We start from the raw sequence: 21373 nt of genomic DNA on the forward strand, positions 1-21373 counted from the left end.
CATGCATAAATGTGCCATTTCTGCGTGAAAAGTGCCGTTCTGTTATTCTTTCTGAAATGTCAAAGAAAGAAGGAATGTAAAACATTTGTCCCGAGGGCTTCCTAGTTTTGAGGGACACTCATTTCACTCTGGAGTGCGAAGGTGGTGTTTTGAAAATCAAAAACCAGAGAAGAGGTGGGACAAGACACACAAGGAATGCTTATACTTGGAATTAAACTTTGATAAGTGCAGTACAGCAATCTTTATCTTATCTAGGTGCTGAGAAAAAAAAAGGTCAACTACCTCTGATCCCCGCTTCATGTGTCATATGCAAGGGTCACTGTCTGTAGTATTTGTCCTTTAATCACACTGATGACTCTGTTTTAAAAGTTTAAAATGGGAAAAATTGCTTTCTCTGGGGGAAAATTGCTTCATTTGTAAGGTACAGTACAAAAGGTACTTTTTTTTAAAGGTCGACAACAATCAGGCTGAACCCAGTCGATAATTGCAGGGTTTTCTTCCTGAAAGGTCTGAGCTTTTGTCCTGTGTTGGCCCAAAGCCAGTTGTTCCACTTTTACACACTGCATTAGAAAAGTACAAAACAGGACCCTGAATGCTGTCTCATGTTACCGTGTTGTGAGGGTTTGATCAGCTTACTTGCTGAGAAGTTCATTTGACCAAAAGATTATCGCCTATATTGCACGTTTCCTTTTAAAGTTATTCGAGACACAGACTCTTACACGCATTTATGACTGGCTTCTGCAGCAATATGTGGAACTGGACATGCAAAATGAGAAATGTAGGAGTTCTTGGTATGTGGGGGATCAGCACTATCAAGTAACAGTAAAGTCAGTATCACATTCAAAACACAAATGGCTTTTAACAGTCCAGCATCAGTTGTTCTGCACTCAGCCTGAAGCCCTTTTTTCCACTAATATTAGAAGGTCCCATGTCTGATATGACAGAGAGCTTAGCTTAAACTTTAAAAGATAAATCCAGTTCAAATTAATGGAGTCTAATGGGACTTTAATAAAACAGTATTTTGACTGTTTTATTAACCAACTTTGTTTTAAGATGTGTATTAATTCAACTGTGTGGCCATTTTGCTGTTGAAATATGAGGGGAAAAACCCAAACTGACTTTTAGTGTTTTGTCCATTCAAATAATGTAAATACAGGTGAATGGTGAATACAGGCTAAATTGTTAAAGCACCCTTCTGACGAGTGCAAAACAATTTGGCGTCGCTGGTTATTCTCCAAAAATACCATATATTTGAATTCATGAAAAATGGGATTTATTGGAGGACAGTGTTAGCTGGTTATACATAGTACTCTGACAAATGATTGTATATTCAAACGTGCATGTGCCCTGAGATAAAGAAACTAGCTTTAATGACTTTTACAACATTTGCACCATCTACTGGTAACTCTGTAGTATTACAACATCTGTTTCACAACAACACTGGAACTTCCATATGTCAAATGTTGTCGCTTATTAATTTCATTCTATTTCTTTGCTTTCGAAAGGCAAACAAATGACATTTTTCTCAAGGTAAAACTCGTAGAGTCACTTGTTACAAGCAAGGTATGGATAAGAGCATCTATGAACACACATCACATTAAAGAAGATGGGTTACAGCAGCAGAGGAACACACTGGTTGACCACTCCTGCCAGCTGCGAAAAGAAAACTGAGGCTACACTTTGGCTTGGCTCACCAAACAGAACATTGGGAAAATGTGTCCTGGACTGATGATTTCTGCTGCAACATTTACAGGGTCACAATTTGGCATAGACAACACCTGCAACACAGCCATGTGGATCACTTTATGACCACAGAGTACCCATCTTCTGACAGCTGTTTCCAGCAGCATAATGTGTTTGTGACAACGCTCAGGTCATCTCAAACTGGCTTCTTGAAAATGAGAGTTAGTTCACTGTACTCAAATGGGCACCACTGTCACCAGATCTCAAGCCAGTAAGGCACCTGAGGTATGTGATGGACCACAGATGGACTCATCTACTCAAAGATGAGTTGTGACCGGTGAGCATAAATAATGCAAATCAGTAGGTGAAAAATATAAACAGACAACGTGTGAGGTCTGAAAGGGCAAGGACAGAAAATGAGTCTTAATAAAGTAAGTTGGTGGTTGCATAGTACATGCATGTACGCCATACTGAATGCCGTAATGTACTGGTACCAAAGACCTCCATCCCAAAGACCTCAGCAGCTACAGGCCGGTAGCCCTGACATCACATCTGATGAAGACCCTCGAGAGGTTGGTTCTAAGCCATCTGCGCCCCCTGGTGAAGTCTTCATTGGATCCACTGCAGTTTGCTTACCAGCCTGGCATCAGGGTGGAGGACGCCATCATCAGCCTCCTGCACCGAGCTCTGACTCACCTGGAGAAGCCTGGAAGCACTGTGAGGATCATGTTCTTTGATTTCTCCAGTGCTTTCAACACCATCCACCCTCGATTTCTGAGGGCCAAGCTGGAGCTATCAGGAGTGGACCACCACATGTCCCAGTGAATACTGGACTACCTCACAGGATGCCCACAGTACATGAGGACACAGGGCTGTGTCTCTGATATGCTGGTCTGTTGGCACTGTTCTTCTTCACTCTCTACACTGCAGACTTCTCCATCAACTCCCCACGCTGCCACCTACAGAAGTTCTCTGACGACTCTGCCATAGTTGGCCTCATCACAGGTGAGGACGACTCAGATATAGATAGTGGACTGTGGACTTTGTGGACTGGTGCCAGCAGAAACACCTGCTGATCAACGCCAGGAAAACCAAGGAGTTGGTGGTGGACTTCCGGAGACGCAGACCCACCACACTGACACCGGTGAACATCCAGAGAGTGGACATTGAGATAGTGGACTCTTATAGGTATCTGGGTGTTCACCTGAATAATACACTGAACTGGAACCACAACACTAATGCTCTTTACAGGAAGGGTCAGAGCAGACTACCTGCTGAGGCGGTTGAGGTCATTTGGAGTCCAGGGAGCGCTTCTAGAGACATTCTATGACTCTGTGGTGGCATCCGTCATTTTTTACACTGTCGTATGTTGGAGCAGCAGTTTATTGGCAGTTGAGAGGAAGAGGTTGGATAAACTCATTAGGAAGGCCAGCTCTGTTCTGGGATGCACCCTGGATCCAGTGCAGGTGGTGGGAGACAGAAGGACTCTGGACAAAATAACATCTCTGATGGACAGAGTCTCCCACCCCATGCATGTAAATGTTGCTGAACTGCAGACCTCCTTCAGTGACAGACTGCTGCATCCTAGATGCATGAAGGAATGTTTCCACAGGCCCTTCCTCCTTGCAGCTGTCAGACTGTCAAAACTGCTCCCAACAAACATAGATGTTTACATAAGCGCTGTAATTTGCACTAATCAACCGAACACCTACTACTGTTATAAATTGCACATTACGTTTCTTAGTTTATATATACTAACTCATTGGAAGTTACATGTCTACTTTTTAATAACCAAAACAATACACAATCTGTACTTATTCTAAATATTCTTAACTGTTTAAACATATTTCAGTATCCTGCTCTGTTTGCACACTACAACTCGGTTTTGACACTTATCTGTACTTGAATTTTAATAACTGTACAGTACTGTTTTGGTAACTATTGTCCATGATGTAAATATGTAAAAAAAAGTGTGTGCTTCTGTTCTATGTCCTGTTCTGTTTCTGTTTCTGTTTGTGTTTGTATTTTTTTGCTGCTGTTACAACCAAATTTCCGCCAGTGGGACAATTGAAGGATTATTCCATTCTATTCTAAATCAATATTTGATGCTCATGGTCTTGAGACCATCGGGTGACACAGGATTAAAATGCCGTGGAAGTCAGTGAATGAGCTCAGGAACACTTCCAGAAATGACTGTCTTCTGGGCAAAGCTCTTTGTGCCATACCAATACAGGTTAAAGCTCTATCATACAAAGAAGAAGCCACATGTGAGCATGTTCCAGTTATTTCAAATGAACAGAGGCAAAGTAGAAAACTATTCTGTGATCAGACAAAAATTGAAATTTGAAATTCTTTTTGGAAAACACAGATGCTGTGTCTGCTGGACTAAAGAGAAGAGAGACTCTGTAGCTTGTTATCACTGCCCAGTTCAAAAGCATCTCTGACAGTATGGAGCTGCCTATGGAGTTGGCAGCTTGCACATCTGGAAGGGTACCGTTACTGCTGAAAGGCATATTCAGGTTTTACAGCAATATATTCTCCATCCCTGTAAGATTTTTATCAGAGAAGGCTTTGAGTATTTGAGCAAGATGATGTTAAACTCCACACTGCATCTATAACAACAGCACAGCTTAGTTGGAGGAGTTTGGGTGCTGAACTGGTCTGCCTGCAGCCTAGACTTTGCACCAATTGAAAACATCTGGCACATCATGACATGCTATATAGCAGGTGCTGTCCATGCAGTGCTTTATATGTTCAAATGATTTAAAGTGGATTCTGATTTTCACGGGAAGCCAGTGAAGAGATGCGAGAATAGGCGTGATATGTGAGAGATGCAAAGATGAAAGGTCTCTTCATCTTTCATGAAGGGAGAAAATTAAAGCGTGTACTAAAAGTTTCGGATAAATTACAGTAAAGATTTGATTTTTTGCAATTTGCAATATTTATAAGGTGAAGGGAAAAAAAAGACTGGATGGGCTTTGAGATGTGAGATACAAAATCCAGATACTGGTTAAAGATGATACCGAGGTTCTGAGCAGATGTTACGCTTCATGACTGATTTATGTTTATCGAAAGGGTTGGTGTTATTTTAATGTCTCTGAAATTACAATATCAGGTTATAGGCTTCCACAAATGTAGGCAAATATTAGTCAGCCTTTTTTCTCACTTGTCATAAATAATTATTAAAAAGGGTTTACCAAACATTACACTCCCATTAGTGCAAATTAAATAAATCAATTGTGTCATTGCCATTTAAACATTTAGACCTCTTCTTTTAGAGTTCTTTTAACTTTGGTTCTAACACGGGATCAGATTTTAGCACCAACCGGGTATCTCCTTTAAATTTGTCTTATTTAAAATTTCGTGAACAGAACTTTTGAAACTACAGAGCGGCGCTGCAGGAATTTACCTAAAGAGGGCGGCAGTTCACAACACATGAGAATCTAGAGAGTTGCATAAAAGCAAATCAGAAGCTTCACTTGAAAAGTTTTTAAATAATCTTTAATAGTGAGTCTATGAAAGTTGGTCGTTCAAAATTTTAATTTTAAGCTGTAGATAGAAAAACAATCTTCGTACACCTTTAACTGTATGAAGCTCCAGGTTTTCCTTCTTGCAGGAAGAAAATGAAAGATACATTTGCAATCTCGCACAGCAGGGGGCGCTGTGCACTGTGATTTCATCAGGAGGGACCTAAGCCAAGGAAACACAATGAAAATTATAATGAAAAGTTGTATAAGTGAGAAGGGACGGATTTTAATCATTGATAATATTAGAATAAAAAACATTATATAATAAAACTACAGTTTTACCTCTAATATTATCTAAAGACTGTTATGAACTGGTACAGCGCAGTTCTTAACCGTCATCTTAAACAGTGTTGGTGGAATTTGCATTTACAAAAAGCAAAACACGGACAGTGTGGAGGAATTCAGCCGTAGGCATTATCAGTTGAACGAGTCTTTTATCTATTTGCTGCATCTCTTTCAGGTAAAGTCCGCCGTCCGCCAACACCTTTAAATGACAATAGGAGTCTGTGGGAGACGGGTATGCAGCTTTTCAACATGCTGAGCAATGTCTGATCTCTTGGTACTGTTACGAAAACATTGCATAAAACATTGAGGAGACGACCTGGCTGAAGGATTAGTCTTTAGAAAAGCTCTGGGCTACTTTTGTGTTGAAGCACCACGACCCCACTATGCAGCCTGTAGAGCAATTGGGGAGAAAACTGGGCCTTTGGTTTAAGTTTGAACACAGTTTCTAAATGCAATACTTCACGTTTCACACGTGAACAAGTAAATTCAAATGTAAAGGGAACGAAAAAACTCGGGGCAATGGGCTATGTGTGCACATATGCGCTCTTAGCTAAAGGCTGGCTTTCGCCAAGGCTTCGCCCGGAGCGCAAAGGAGGAGGAGGAGAGGGGGCAGTGGAACCAATAGGAAGCCAGCACTAGCTCAGTTCTTTAAAACTGTGTCACAGGGGCAGAGCAATGCCACAACCAAGTTTCTGCAGCTGGAAGAGTTTCAGTGGACTATAGGCTCGTCACAGTCGTGCGTTCAAAGAGCGCGCACACAGCAGTTCTGCGTCGCGAATTTGCTTTGCACAATCCGCAGAAGAAAGGATCCACCAGTGGACTTTCTTTATTCTGGGGGGGGGACTGCTTTCACAATGAGCGCCGGACAGACGTACGAGAAGAAGATTGCGAGTATTTTGACCGATCTCCCAGGATCTATGAGTTGCCATCCGAACTCCAAGGACTCCCCTACTCTGCCCGAGTCGTCCGTGACGGACATGGGCTACTACAGTGGACAGACGGCCCACGGCCATCATGAATATTATCAGAGTCAGCCGTACGGGCAGCCCATGAACTCTTACCATCACCAGTTTAATCTGAACGGAATGGGAGCTGCTGGAGCGTACGCCACCAAATCTGAATACCCATACACGAATGGCTACAGACAGTACGGACATTACAACAGAGATCACCTGCAAGCTTCACCTCCGGGCTCAGGTAAATGAAGAGATAATCACAGGCTGTGTTTTGTTTTGTATATCTCCAGTGTGCATAATGTGATCTACGCCAACTTTAAATCTAATCACTTGTTTCCCTCTTGCATGATCTGGTTGGACATTTTTTAAAAAGAGGTATCCCTCATAGCAAGTTACATTTCATTATAAACTTTATTTCCTATTTGAATGCCAACTTGGCGCACATTTTGTCATTTTGATTTGATAACAATTGGTAGATATCCAAGTAATCCAAACATAAAAGTATTACAAATATAAAAGCAACGTGGTGCTCACTGATTATTTTATTTCTTGTGCAGTCATGCGTAAAAGATAACATTTGTCCAGTGGTAGTGTGCCGTTTTATGCTACTGTAGTGTTATAATTGCCTACCCTGGACTGAAACAGCAATTAATAGGTATGCATAAACTGGTAAGGGTTAGATGGTAATATATTCACTTCATAAATTTTAATGTTACCAACGTTTAACCTTTGAAGTGAAATGCAAGTTTAGACAAAAATATTTTTTTGAACCGTGAACAGTTTGGTTTCCTTCTTTGCCTCCGATGTTCTTACTAAAGTGCCATACTTGTGTTTTCAACTGAGGAGATTTTTATTATTATTATTTTGATTTAGGAAAATTATTCTCAGTTGTTGTTTTTCCCCCTCCCTGGCTAAATTCCCATATCGCCAAATGTCTTACTACCGTGAGACTGCTACCGTTTTGTTTGTTTTTTAAATTTTATTTTCCTGGTGTTTCATGTTTAAGCCTTTGAGGCCGTTCGAAGTTCTATTCAGTGATCAATATTTATTTATTTATGTGTGTATATATTTATTTATTTGCAGTGAAAGAGGAGCCAGAGCCGGAGGTTCGTATGGTAAATGGAAAGCCGAAAAAGATTCGCAAGCCGAGGACGATCTACTCTAGCTACCAGCTTGCTGCTCTGCAGAGACGCTTCCAGAAGGCACAATACCTCGCCCTGCCTGAAAGAGCGGAGCTGGCGGCTCAGCTTGGCCTCACTCAGACGCAGGTAAGCCACCTGTAAACACCTCACATTTTCCAAATGATCAGCGCTTTAAAGTCACGTGAATTAGGGTTTCCCCAGTATGGCCAATAATGTAACCTTTAATAACACCCTGGTGCGTAATTACGCCCAGCATATATGCTTTTTGTGTCTGCACTGGATATCCCTAATTTAGGTAAACGATTAAAAATTAAATGCGCTGCTATCCTGAAGTTAAACACTCTTTGAATAAACTAGAATCACAAACATTTTAACATAACAGTTAATGCTGATCCTCTGATTCGTAGGTCAAGATCTGGTTCCAGAACCGGAGATCCAAGTTCAAGAAGCTGTACAAAAACGGCGAGGTTCCCTTGGAGCACAGCCCCAATGCCAGCGACTCCATGGCCTGCAACTCCCCGCCATCTCCCGCTGTCTGGGACAACAGCAGCACCCCTCAGAACACCCCGATCAGCAGACCTCAGGTGCCGCAGCCGACGCACAGTTCATCGCCGCCGTACCTGGAGGATTATAATAACCACTGGTACCAGCAGGGATCACACCTACAACACCCGGGAGCCGTGCACCACCCAGTCCCGCAGCAAAGCGTGGGAGCTGTTTATTAACACTGACTCAAGAGCAGATTTCTGTCTTCGGTTTTATTTCAAGCGAGGTCTCTCCACAATGACTCTGCAGAGAAAACGATGACTGGACCGGGAGACAAACCTGAGATGAAACATTGCTGTGTTTTTTTTTTTTGTTTTTTTTTTAGATGATCAAGAATGTTTCAGAACTGGGTTTCCATTCACAAAAGCACATAAGGGATTTCTGATCACTTGTGGCAGCATATTTAACGGACATCTGGCGTGTTTTTAAATTATTTATCGCTTCAGTTTTTTCCTTACCTTCTTTTGTAAATGAATAAATGGTAAATATGCAAGTTTTTTTTAAATAAATAAGATGCCTATACACAAACCGAATAATAGCAAAAAGAAAAACAGAAAAACAAAACAAAAAACAAAACTGTGCGGTTGATCCATGCTACATCAAATCTTGTGGGTTTGTAGAGAGCGCTCAAAACAACTCAGGTCATATTTATATGGATTTGTACAAAATGTCGAAGGCTGTAAATATGTGTTTATATGCAGAACCACTATGATCATATTTGTTCAAACGGAACGACTGCACTGTGGTGCTTTCAAAAACCTTCTTTGTTTTTTGTTTTTTTTATATTCATGTAATTAGTCCACTTGTTGCCTTCCTGTCAATTGAATAAAGGTGTTAATTGTACGTGGTGTGTGAAGCCCCTTTCATAAAGAGCCTGTCGAGAGACGCACTGGAAAACCGTGCACACATCTCAGTGTTTTCAGTTTATGTCACCTTAAACTGCGACGCATTTTCAAACCAGTTTGAACTGGATTGAACTGTGGAAGATTTATTTGCACTGGAAGCAGACATTATAATTACAGCTTATACGGACATTTGTAAAGAACAACAAATATGCAAGCGGTAGCCTATGCTTTAAATGTATATTTAATATATTTACTATATATATTTTACGTAACTTTATTTCAACTTCTAAACTGGCCAGTGCCAACATCTGTGCCGAGAGGCGTCTGCTGTTACAGGCGCAGGTACAGTGCGGCTTTTTTGGGATTTAGTGGCGCGCTGACGTGTAGACACATTGGAGTCACTCAGTTTTATTACGATTCTGCTGCCAGATAACAAGAAAGAGTTCAGTGTGTATGTGTGTTAGTAGGGGAGGGAGCGGGGTGGTTAGGTGAAGCAAGACTGTTCCGAGGGGAATCTCCCACGCACGTATGAACGCGCATAAGAATGGAAGAAAACAGTGCCAAATATTGAAGGTACGACAAAACACAAGCGCGTTTGTGTGTGTGTGGGAGAGCGCGCACCCGTTTAAAGGTTTATTCATTCCCTTTGCGTTGGCAGACTAGTTTTCCTCGCCTTCGCTACCGTCATTCACACAGTGATATAAAAGACACTTTTTTTTAATCTCACAAAAGGGCTTTCCCAGGTGATAACATAAAACAGGCTGTGTGTGCGCTCACAAAAGCTGGGGGAAAACACCTATATGAATCACCTGAGAGACGCTTCATAAACACGACAGCGACTGTTGTGACAGCTACAATAAGGCTGTCACAGGAAAAGAAGAAGAAGAAGAAGAAGAAGAAGAAGAAAAAACAGCTTTCCCCGCTACACACCACCCCCTTCCCCAGCCTCGACCCTTGCGTCAGCTAATAAATAATGACAGTGGACAATAACCTCGGTTTGGCCACATAAACCTTGCGTTATTAAATATGCAGCCCAAAACTGACATGATGGAGAGCCGCTAATGGCGAGCTTATCCACATGGACCACCAAAGCGCCATTACGCACTGAGCGAAAACGTAGGGTGGGGCAGGGGCTAAGGGTGTGAGAGGTTTATAACCTTTTATACTGCTTCTAGTAACAAGAATGGTATGCCCCCATGAGTGGAGCTGTTAATGTATGAAACTTCACTGCAACATGATGTCGGGTTTCCCTAAATAATTTCGCTGATTTCTCAATTTACCTGAGACAGGAATAAAAAAAATATTTCAATAAGGCTTAATACTGATATCAGCTTTAAAAAAATAATTCTCGTTTCTAATTAATAAATAGTTTTATGTTAGGAAATTAAACCTTGGATAATTTAGCTATATTAGCCAAACGTAAACCTCAAAGTGCAATATTGGAAAAGAGTACATTAACGCAAATTACAATAAGAAAAGAGCTTTAAACTAAAATAATAATAATCATTATTATTATTAATATTATTATAAATCAGTAATCAGAAAAACTTGTAGGGATAAAACAATAATAATAATAATAATAATTATTATTATTATATTGTTTTTGTTGTTGTTGTTGTTCGATATAAACTATGTTTTCAAATTGTTTAATTATTTTACATTTAATTTTTAATTAAAAAAGAATAAAAAATACACAGCTATATTGACTCACATAATGCAAATCTGAGGGATATTAAGAAATATAATGGCAGCTATAATAATAAGTATTGGGCTGTAGAAAAATAGTTTATACTTTAAAATATTGGATATATTTCCCACGTTTTTGTCATTAAGCTGTAATAAAAACCAAGTGTTTTTCCACACCCTTTGTAGTGTGTTTAGAGATTACGTTTATCCTCAAAGTTTCTGCCAGACTTCACACACATTCTCTCATAATTCTGCTGTAAACAGTGAAATGTATCACAGCTCCCAGTTCTGTTTCCCTAATGTCTTCTTGGCTTATTTCTCTGAACCCAACACCAGTTGCCTATGGCTTCAGTCATCATGTCGATGCCCTGTGCTGATTTGACAAAAGCAATATGATTACTATTGCCTTTTAATATCAATGAAATCTCATCAAGAACACATGTGACCTCCCTTCAGCGGCTCCCTCAGCGTGTGTGGGCCTCGGCCGTAGCTGTCAGGGGAAACATTTGTGCACTTGTGTGTGTGGGCTGTAGGACATGTCGATGTATGTCATGCCTAAACATCAACAAGTGTAAGTAGCCACGGAGGTGGAGGTGAACTGTTGAACTTGAATGTGATCCTGCATGGCACGACATCACAGCACCCTAAATAGAGCTGTTGCTCAGGCCCCTGTAACCCTTCTTCTCCTTTTTCCCACTGCAACAATCAACAGTGTGGTGTCAGCACTTGTCCCCAGGGTGCAGCAAAACGGGTTGATGCGGAGGTCGGCAACTCAAATGTATCCATGGAAAGACTCTCAGCAGCTGTCCTGCACTGAGTCCCTGCATGGGCTGGGCCTTGGCTGCATTAGGATCACTCATGCTCTCCATTTTGCTGCAAACTTGGACGAAATGATGGGAGAAAGGCATTCTTGACAGCTGTGGACTTGTGAACCCTGCCTGACCTCAGGCCATGGCTGGGCCGGGCTGTGTGTTGATGCTTCACAGCCAGTCGTCACAACCCGATGAAGCCACGAGGAGACCTTTGTGCATCTTACCTTGGCCTATAAATTAAAGCTCAGGATTTAAAGACTGTCAAATGCTGAAAAGGAGAAAAGGAAACTATATTTTCCCACACTTTCATTTATGATAACACAGGCATGCTCGAATTGAATTCACTGAATCTAAGTGTGAGTCAGTGTACATACCTTTCTGCCTGCATTGTGTTTGTAATCCCTCCAGACTCTGTGTGCATCATGCCACAGAGTAAGCCAGGCCTTCCTTCAGACGAAACCAAATCATGCATTCACTCTCTCTAACAGGGAAGCTGCTCACAATTACCCGAGATGTCAGATCACTCAAGTTAATAACAATAATCACCCCAGAGACCTGCTATGCCATTCACCCATTCAAAGCAAGTGGGATTTAATAACAAGCTATTTTCCCTCTTATTGCTATCCTGCAATTAAAACCCATCAGACAGTTCGTATCTGATAACCCAGACCATCCACATCACTGATACAGTCAGACTTGGCTTTATCATTACCCTTCAACCCACCACCCCAGCTTCCACCCCCCTCCTCTTTAGCCTGTCTATTACACCAGGAGTCTTTTCACTTTCTCTTCAATCCGCCTGCATGATAATTGCCCCCCCGTTTGAAAGGTCCTACTCTTCTCTGTCCAACTCCACAAGCCCATTATTCTAATCTGGAGATGTGAAATTGCCTATAATTTTCCCTGATGCCCCGTCACTTGCTTCAGCAATGCTCGCTTCTTCTTCCCTGGGTCCGCATGTTTAACAAGGCACATAATCATCAGGAATGAGGAAAAGGGCACGAGGGTGTATATATATATAAAGAAGGAGATGTTAATGTAACACAATGCTTGTCGTTATGTGAGAAAATCAGCTCGGAGGAGCGAAAACACGGGGCTATGGTGTGGCTTTGTTCTTCACAGGAGCACCACAGAAGGCTTTAGAGCTCCCGAACAAGGTACCACTTCTCTGACTAGGTAAGGCAGGGCTGATTGCATGCTGTGCGACTGAGTGCTCTGGTGACTTGGTGTGGACATGCAGCTAGAAATGGGTGTTATTTTATGTTTTTGTATCTAAAGAGGCTGTTTTGCAACTAAAGCTTGTTTTTACCAGGTGCTCCGCTAGAAGTTCACTTAGCTTTTGTTTAGAATTATGAAAGGTGGCTGTCTGGATTATTATGAATGCATTTTCTGGGAACTTCTCTACTTCAGCATGAGGCATGAAAATCCTTTCACCACACAACTAAAATATGCAGAATTTTCAGCAATGTACTTTATAGCAACACAAGTTTAGGATAAATATTTCCAAAAGGCTTCACTTTATTTTTTTAAACCCTGAGTGTGACATCAGGAAAAAAAGATAACTAATGCTTGCCAGACAGTTTGAAGCAGCAGAGTGATGAATGAAAAAGACAAAAAGAAGTCACTGGCTGTTTCTCTAAGCTTCATTAAGCAGAAATCAACTCTCCATTTAATCAAGAGCATCAGCCCCGATTGTTTGCAAAGGTATAAATAGCTAATTCTCCGTGTTTAAACAGTCTAAGCACTAGAATTAGCAAATCATTTCAAAAGACTATAAACCAGGCGAGGTTTATTGTCGGGACAGAGCAGCCATTTATCATCTGATTATGATAGGGCGAGTTTGCTTTTTGATCTCACTGGAAAATAAGGGAAATATTGTAAAAATGCTTTCTTGCACGTCATCTCCGCTCTCCACTTTGATGATGAAAAAAGATGGATGGTGGATATTCTCTTCAACGTCTTTAAACGCATACAACTGTGTGTTTTTAGACTAAACACATTTTATAACCAACACCCAAAACAAGCAATAAAAATGCAGTGAAATGTTATTTTTGAATAATATTAAAGGTATTTTTAGCTGTAATACTGGCTTTCAGATAAAAGCATTTGAACAGCACGTGTCTTAGAGTTTTTATCCTGTGCAGAAATGTTACGTTAAAACTCAGCCACGGTGCGTAAAGGTGGCCACCCTCTCTTTTTTGTCTCAGCTGGAAACAACTGCTTTCCTGTAAGGCAACAGCCTTCCTTTCGATTTATATCGAGCCCAGTCATACTCAAACGGTAAAACCAAAACAGCCTACGAAACCGAAAAAAAGATACCAGGGCCGATATTTGCTTTTTGTCTAACAGAAATCAATCCCCAGGTGTTTTGACAATGGCTGTCGAAATTCAAGCAGGGTCGCAGGTTTTTGTGGATCGCAGTTCAGGAGTGTTGATGGACAAAAGACAGCTTTTATTCTCGCACGGCATTATCACAGGCCGAGCTGTGCAGTGCTCAGAAAGCTCTGAAGAGTTTAAGCTTGTGTTTGTCAGTGTCTCATAGCACCGGTTGTTATTAATCCAGGCTTCTTTAAGGAACCGGCAATTCCATCTTTCTTTTGAAATTACCTGAAAGTGAGGGGAAGATAAAGAAACCTAAGCAAAGACATTTAGTGACAATAAAGTGACAGCTGGTTAACTGCTGGCTAATAAAGCAGACGCACGGACACAGTATATTTGAAAAAAGTTATTTTATCCAGAATGTCTTTTAAACTGCACACACAAACCCACGTTTCACTGATGTCAGACCCTGCAACAAGAGCTTGCAGTGATATAACGCCCCCCCCCCTTTTTTTTCTTTGATGCCTGAATAGTTCTTGTAGTGAGAATTTTAAAATTCAAAACACACACAGAATACAGTGAATATAAACAAGGTCTCCTAAACTCTCAGTTCTGAGAGGAGACCTCTGGAGGAACCAGCAAGTTCAGTGCAGCCCGATGGACTCAAGTGTCCAAAAACTGTCCACTCACATCATCTGAGGCCTGTGCATCGCGTCCTGATGATGAGGGTGATGATTCGGATACCAATGACCGAAAGTGTTCATGTAACTGCTCGGATGGACCGGGGCTCCTTTGTTCGCCATAGAGACCTCCCATAGCTGGGGCAATGCGGGCGAGCAGGGAGAGATGGAGCTGGTGCCGTGGAGATGTTCTCCCTCTGATCCGCTGCCATGCTTCATGATCTTTTTGTACTTGGAGCGCTTATTTTGAAACCATATTTTCACCTAAAGTGGGAGAACAAAAGAGAAAATGGGCATAATTGTCACTGCAGTTAACAATCAGCAGCAATATAAAAGAAATCTCATTGTCGTTTTCTTTTTATTAGCATATTTCCCCCGCATTAAACTCGGTGCTCTTTTCATCATAAACTACCCCGAAGGGAACACTGTGAGCAATAAAGAAAGTAAAACTCATAATAACTCATCTTTTGGGGTTGTTTTTGCAAGTCCCAGGCCTAATCTTGGCGCACAGCTAGCTATTCAGCCTTGCAGATGAGTGCCACTTGTTACCCATTAAAGCTAAGCCCTTTTATTGTTCGCTGTTTTATAAGTCTAGTGATGCATGAGTGTGACAGCAACAAGCCCGGACTGAAAGAATTGTGAAATAAAAGCGGCTCCAAACGCGCCGTGATAGGTCAGCGAAAATGTTTGTGGGTTCAGTTCATGGTGGCTATTTTTATACCCGAGAACAATGGTGTGAATATTCATTTTTAAAAAAAGAAAGCACCAAAGAGCCCGCTGGATATCTAGGCAACAACAACAGCACCAACAACCACACGAATGGCAGAACAACTGGGAGATAATTGTCGGGAGAAGTGTTCAGGGATTAAGAATAAAGTGCAGGAGGCGGCTGAGATGACAGGGTGGATTTCATAATATTGTTTATCTTCTATTTTAAAACTCTGACGACTTAATCGTTTAACTTAAGAACTCAACTGAAACAAAAAAAAGTGATCCAAAGGTCTCATTTTTGTCCCATCCGAGGGGGGTCAGTTGACACGTGCACCTGTTTGTCTTGGAAACGCGTGTAATTATTATAGTGCGTGTGCATGTGTGCTTGTGTGGCCTATAGGTACTGAAAGACTTACAACTACACCGTAAAAAAGTACGTAAAAACGAATAAATACAAGCATATCCCATTGTTAGGGGCTGGTTTAATACTCTATAATAAACTACTGAAAAACATCTGCCAACCACTGCTTTTGCATATATTTTTTCCTCCTTTTGGTAATTTTGTTCCTACTGCAGCCACTGATCACAAAAACTCTTCAAGGACCGCAAATGACAAAAGAGATACAGCCAGTAAATAAGGAATGCATTAAGGGATAGGGGTATGAAATTGCTGTGATCCTCGATAATGCTGCAAGTATTTCTTTTCAATCATATCCAACACTATCCTCTTTCACTAATACATATATTTTATTCAGTCTACCATGAGTCACACTGATTCAAAATTGTTGTATATAAATTATTAGTCTATACAAGGAGTGGAAATGTTGCAAGGGAGTCATTTTAACCATAACATATTGACTATTTCTAGCTTTCACTACATCCTCCTAAATAATCTGTTTATTAGTTAATATAGTGCATAAACGATAGAGAGCCTCGCAAAGTGATGCGTTTAAGGCCTACCTGAGTTTGTGTGAGCCCCAGCTTTGCCGCAAGGTCTGCGCGCTCCGGTAAGGCCAGATACTGTGTCTGCTGGAAGCGCTGGTGCAGAGCCTGCAGCTGCAGACTGGAGTAGATGGTCCGAGGCTTGCGAATTTTCTTCCCTTTTCCATTTAGACGAATGTCTCTGCCTTCAATCACAGAGGACTTGTCGTGGTCTTGAAGATGAAACACAGAGCACAGAGTTTGAGCAGAAGAAGACGTCCGATTTATGAGTTTTCATCATATCCGTCAAACCAAAGCGTAAAAGTCCCATTGGACAAGCTTTGAACGTGGTCTCTGAGCAAAACCTACAGTTGCAACCAACACGAAGACCAGAGGAGTAGTTCGGTTTTACAGCCTTAATGCATACAAATTGTAGTCTCCGGATACTGCATCTGATAGGCCCTGGACGCCAACACAAAACGCCAGGGCCTGAAACGAATTACATTTGCGCATCAGATATTAATCTAATGCTCCCAAATTCTACCTTAATCTGGACGGAACATTTTAGTGCGAGCTTCACGTGGCAATGTTTACACTTCTAAGCTTTCTGGATCAGAAGGCCGTAATGCCAACAACACACGCAGCAAATGATCACACACACAAGGATGAAAGGACGGTTTTATTCCGACACCACTGGGTTAATGTGCATTAACAATAGGGGTACCTGTGGTAGGCCCAGACCATACTCAGAGAATATTATTAATATATTAATTAATATTTAATGCGACTGCATATCTTTCTTATATAACAAGGCAAAGAAAGAACACCCTACCGAGACTTAATCCTTTATTATTTCTGCATTAATAATAATAAAAATACCCCAATGTGAACGTACCTCCACTAAAATTATTTTTTTAGTAAATCTTTGCAATGAAAAAAAAAAAAAAAAAAAAAAAAAAAAAAAAAAATATATATATATATATATATATATATATATATATATATATATATATATATATATATATATATATATACATATAATCAACTCACTACACATCTAAACGCGCTTTCCCCCCCTCTCCCTTGCCATGTGCGCAAATAGACTTAAGGCATATCAGTTTATGGCCGTTAATGATATACAACAGTTCAGTGACTTTCTCACGTACCTGTGTGCTCTAATCTGCTGTGGGTCACACTGTTGCTGTTGCTGTGATTGCTGTGTTGGTAGGGCATGTAAGCGGACGGGGGATGAGTGTTCACCGTGCCGGGGTAGGCGTAGCCCAAAGAGCGGCCATAGGACGCGGTACCAGGAAAGGGGCTTTCGTGCTGGGAATGGCCAGCAGCTTGCAAGCCGTGAACCGGATAAACGTGAGAGAGTCCGGAGGAGTGCTGCTGGTGCGTCGAGTGTCCGTGTCCGAATTCTAGAAAGGCCGACTTGGAGGGATCTGAGCCATTCAGACTGTCAGGGATAAAACCCACAGACATCATTAGCTAATGCGCAAGTCCACAAACCGTCGCTCTGAAGAGGGTTTCATGAGTTCTGTCGGACAGCCTGGAAGAAATCCACGCGTAACTCCAACGCATCATCAGCGAGAAAAGAGCCCCCAGTGGTTACAAGTTGTGGGGTGCATGCTCATAACTGTCGGGGAGTCAAAAAAATCAAATAAAAGCGAAAGGATCCGTCTTTACATCACGAACAGAGCTCACATGGTTCTTCAAACACCTCCTGCCTGCAGAACCTCAAACTCACACTGGCTTCCATCTACGAGCGCTCTGATTGGTCTTCGGCAGCCAGCTGTCACTGAAGCTCCGCCATTAACTTCATTAACATATGATAGACCTATACAGGATGCAGCTCTGCAGCCCAGAGGCACCTCCTTCCATAGATTAGCAAATAAATATAATTACTATTTATTCCTTTCTCCATTAAGCAATATAAACAACAACTCCCAGGACAATAATCTCATTTTGAGAATTTGAAAAAGAGAGGAAAAACGAGCCAAACTAAATTTATTTGACTTTATTTACTGAATAATATGTGTTTGTGTGTTTCCATGTGCCCGACGCTCTTTTACAGAACGAATCGGACTCATTCGGGGGTGTAAGCAATTTAGTAACCAGCAGAAAAACATCATGCTAATTTTGCTCATTCTTATGTGGCGTTAATGATCACGATTAAGGTCGGGATTGTGAACGCTGTTTTTTTCCAAAGCTCCAATGTTTTTCTTCTGGTTTTAATAATCGAAATTAAGGCAAACGAAGTTTCTAATAAATTCTTCCTGCATCAAATCTGCGACAAAAAGTTTAATTTCTAAATTTCAGCAGTGTACTCAACGACATTCCTGCACTGTGCTGCCAGAAAAAAAAAGAATTAAAAAAAATATAGTAGTTTACTGCGAATAACCCCTGAACTAACCCTGTCGAGAGACATTTTCCAGTATTTGGAAATTCACTTCTTTGATATTGCAACAAACACTTAAAAAATCTTAATAAATGCAAGTACATATACAACTGCTTACAAAGCATGCTTTATTTATTTATTAAAGTGTAACAGGAAATGTTTTTGTTCATTTAATGCTCATTAAAATATCATATTTTCATTATTTTAGCTTGTGTAATGCTTCTACAGTCAATTTAAACGCAGGGAAATGCGGGCAATAATACACAGAGATTCAGTGACACACATTTTTTTTAAAGTATGTGTCATTTATTAGTCTTAGAAGGTTCTGGCTACTGCAGATGTGTGAATGTGACAAATATTTCCAGACATATTTCCATACCCTGGAAACCAGATCGAGAAATAGAAGACAAAGAATAACAAAGTCCGGTATTTATTTATTTTGTTCTGTGAAACTAAGGGAAAAAAAAGGTCAGCCCACACGTCACTCATATTGTCACCACACGATAAGGTTTATAAAACAAGGGAAACTTGCCAAAAGAGGGCAGAATTGCAACTGCGTGGTCAGCAAAATCTAGAAGGTGCTCGTGGATGCAGATGGAGAGACAACTGTGGCAAGAGGCCCAAAGTAGTAATAACTGTTTCTATATTTTCAGGCATGCCTGTTTCAGTCTGGAGCTGCAGTCTCAATCGACTACTACGAGAAAGCTACTGCGGCTACCGAGGCTTTTGCTTTCAATAAAACCACGTTTTACAACACAGTTTGATACAGATCTCAGATAAATCACATATAAGCTGCAGCGAAATTATAAACAGAGTGTTTGGTGGGTTGAGTGTGGTGCTGCGCTGCTGTCCAACCCCGTCATTTTGGTCATGTCCCTACCCTGCCTGAAACTACTGGGAATCCAGCGGCATTAAAGGGCCTGCTGGGGGCTGGACTGCTTCCCAAATCTCCCCACAGGCCTCAACCATGCAGCCAGCCAGAACAAAGCCACAAATTATTATCACAGTCAAATTTCAGTCACAATAAACGAAGAAGAAAAAAATCGGCAGTGAGGCCAGTTTCATATTGTGGGCGACACTGGCTTCACACATAAGAGTTGTAAATGGAAATGGTCTCTGGGAAATTAGAGGTGTTACGTCCATTGGCGTTTTACTGCAACATTATTGTGTTACTGCAGCGTGGAGATTGGAGTTGGAGGGAACTGATGTGACTTTTGGAACAGGTGTTGCTTTCACGGCTTAAAACACCATTGCGCACCGCACAACGCACGGCCTCAGTTTAATTCTTTGAAGGCATGGCCTGTATACAGACACAGCTCTGGTCTTAGGCACTTCCTGGATGTGTGTCAGAGCTAAGGGAAGGGAGGAAGCAAGGTGAGGAGGCTCTTTAAGGTTTGTAATTATGCCTGTATTACCGGTAAAGAACAAAGGCGGGCCCTGCAGTCATAGGGCAGGGATGGACGTTGCTCTATTAATACACGCACAAGGATGATGTTAGAAATAGTCACACTCCTGAATGCAGCCCAGACTTACTGGCGTCTTACTGTGCTGCACAATGCGCATGAGCGTCAAATCTGCAGAGGTGTGTTTGACATAGGTGTTCTCTCTCTCTCTCTCTCTCTCTCTCTCTCTCTCTCTCTCTCTCTCTCTCTCTCTCTTAAACACACACAAGCACGCAAACCGATCGAGTTTGTCCATCTCTAATGCAGAGTGACAGTGTTCTTTGTGTACACACCAGAAAAAACACACACTCCCAGGCAACTGCCGCCACTGTGATCTTCCCCACTGTGGCACGTCTTGTTCTACAAGTAACCCTGTGCTGCTGGAGCTGAGCCGAGGCCCAGATACAGGATGACAGTCCATGACCCCCGCACACCCCGAGAAGTGGATGCAAGCATTTATTATCACAGGCTCAACTCAGCACATAATAGACCCGAATAAAGACCCACATGTCCAATTTAAGCGGCACAGCCTGATGGCTCTGAAGCCGAGGCGTGCTTTGACACAATTATCCAACTAGGAATGGATCAGAAACAACATCCCAGGATTTTCTTAAATTATTTTGTGAGATTGAGGAATATCTATGTCGCATATGTGCATGCTTTCGTATTTTAGGTGTTAAGATTGAAGAAAGCTTCCTAGTTTGCCGGTAAAAAATAAAAAAATAAAACATAAGAATGTGTCCGAACGAGGCGGCTGTGTTTCATCTGTGCAGACAATAGGCCTGACATTTTTCTGACTGTTCTTTGCCCCAGGAAAAAAGAAAATAACGAAAGAAGTAGAGAAGAGAGAAGGTTCCAGAGTGGAGCTGAGGATGAACAGCCTTAATCTCACCTCCAGGCGAAGTCATCACACAGAAACACTCATATCTGCACCGGCCGGATCCTCATTCCTTAAGTGCCGTGCCTTTGCTGGCAGCCTGTGAGGGCCCACAGAGTTCAGCTGTGTCACATGATCAGCATCATTCCAGTGCCGGGTACACACAGATCTAATGTGTACTCACTGGTTCCTCTGACTAAAAATAAAACACCTGCTCATTGGATTATTTTTTTCATCACGCAATTTCCTCATGAAATTTGTTTTTGCCAGTCGAACCACAGAGAAGACGGACTGCGGTTTCATGTTTCCCCCACCGCTCATTAATTTAAATGTTATTTATAATTTCACAACAGAACAGCTCACCACTCACCACTTCAAGTTCATGATACTTTTTTTAATAATCTCCTCATTTTCGAATAATAAAACTAAGGTTTTTTTGTTTTAAATTCAAATACAAATATTTCTTTCCTCCTTAAATTCAACATGTTTTCGTTCGTAAATATATAATTTTCAATAAGTTTTGTTTAATAAGGTAGTTTT

General features: G+C 41.3%; 2 protein-coding genes across 2 annotated transcripts; one reads left to right on the forward strand and one right to left on the reverse strand.

Annotated features, from left to right (window-relative positions):
- The first annotated feature begins 6184 nt into the window (after nucleotides 1-6184).
- dlx3b (distal-less homeobox 3b) lies at nucleotides 6185-8982 on the forward strand. The gene is made up of 3 exons (XM_026178916.1): nucleotides 6185-6692; nucleotides 7535-7719; nucleotides 8001-8982. Exons 1-3 carry the CDS (start codon nucleotides 6350-6352, stop codon nucleotides 8316-8318), a joined length of 846 nt encoding a protein of 281 aa, XP_026034701.1. The 5' UTR covers nucleotides 6185-6349; the 3' UTR covers nucleotides 8319-8982.
- Nucleotides 8983-12478: 3496 nt separating this feature from the next.
- dlx4b (distal-less homeobox 4b) lies at nucleotides 12479-18587 on the reverse strand. Its single transcript, XM_026178917.1, has 3 exons — nucleotides 17280-18587; nucleotides 16153-16346; nucleotides 12479-14745 (listed from the first exon to the last, which is right to left on the reverse strand). The coding sequence occupies exons 1-3, from the start codon at nucleotides 17599-17601 to the stop codon at nucleotides 14488-14490; spliced, it is 774 nt and encodes a 257-aa protein (XP_026034702.1). The 5' UTR covers nucleotides 17602-18587; the 3' UTR covers nucleotides 12479-14487.
- Between the last annotated feature and the right edge of the window lie 2786 nt (nucleotides 18588-21373).

The sequence above is a fragment of the Astatotilapia calliptera genome, chromosome 8 (assembly GCF_900246225.1).
Source record: "Astatotilapia calliptera chromosome 8, fAstCal1.2, whole genome shotgun sequence".
NCBI classification, from domain to species: domain Eukaryota; kingdom Metazoa; phylum Chordata; class Actinopteri; order Cichliformes; family Cichlidae; genus Astatotilapia; species Astatotilapia calliptera.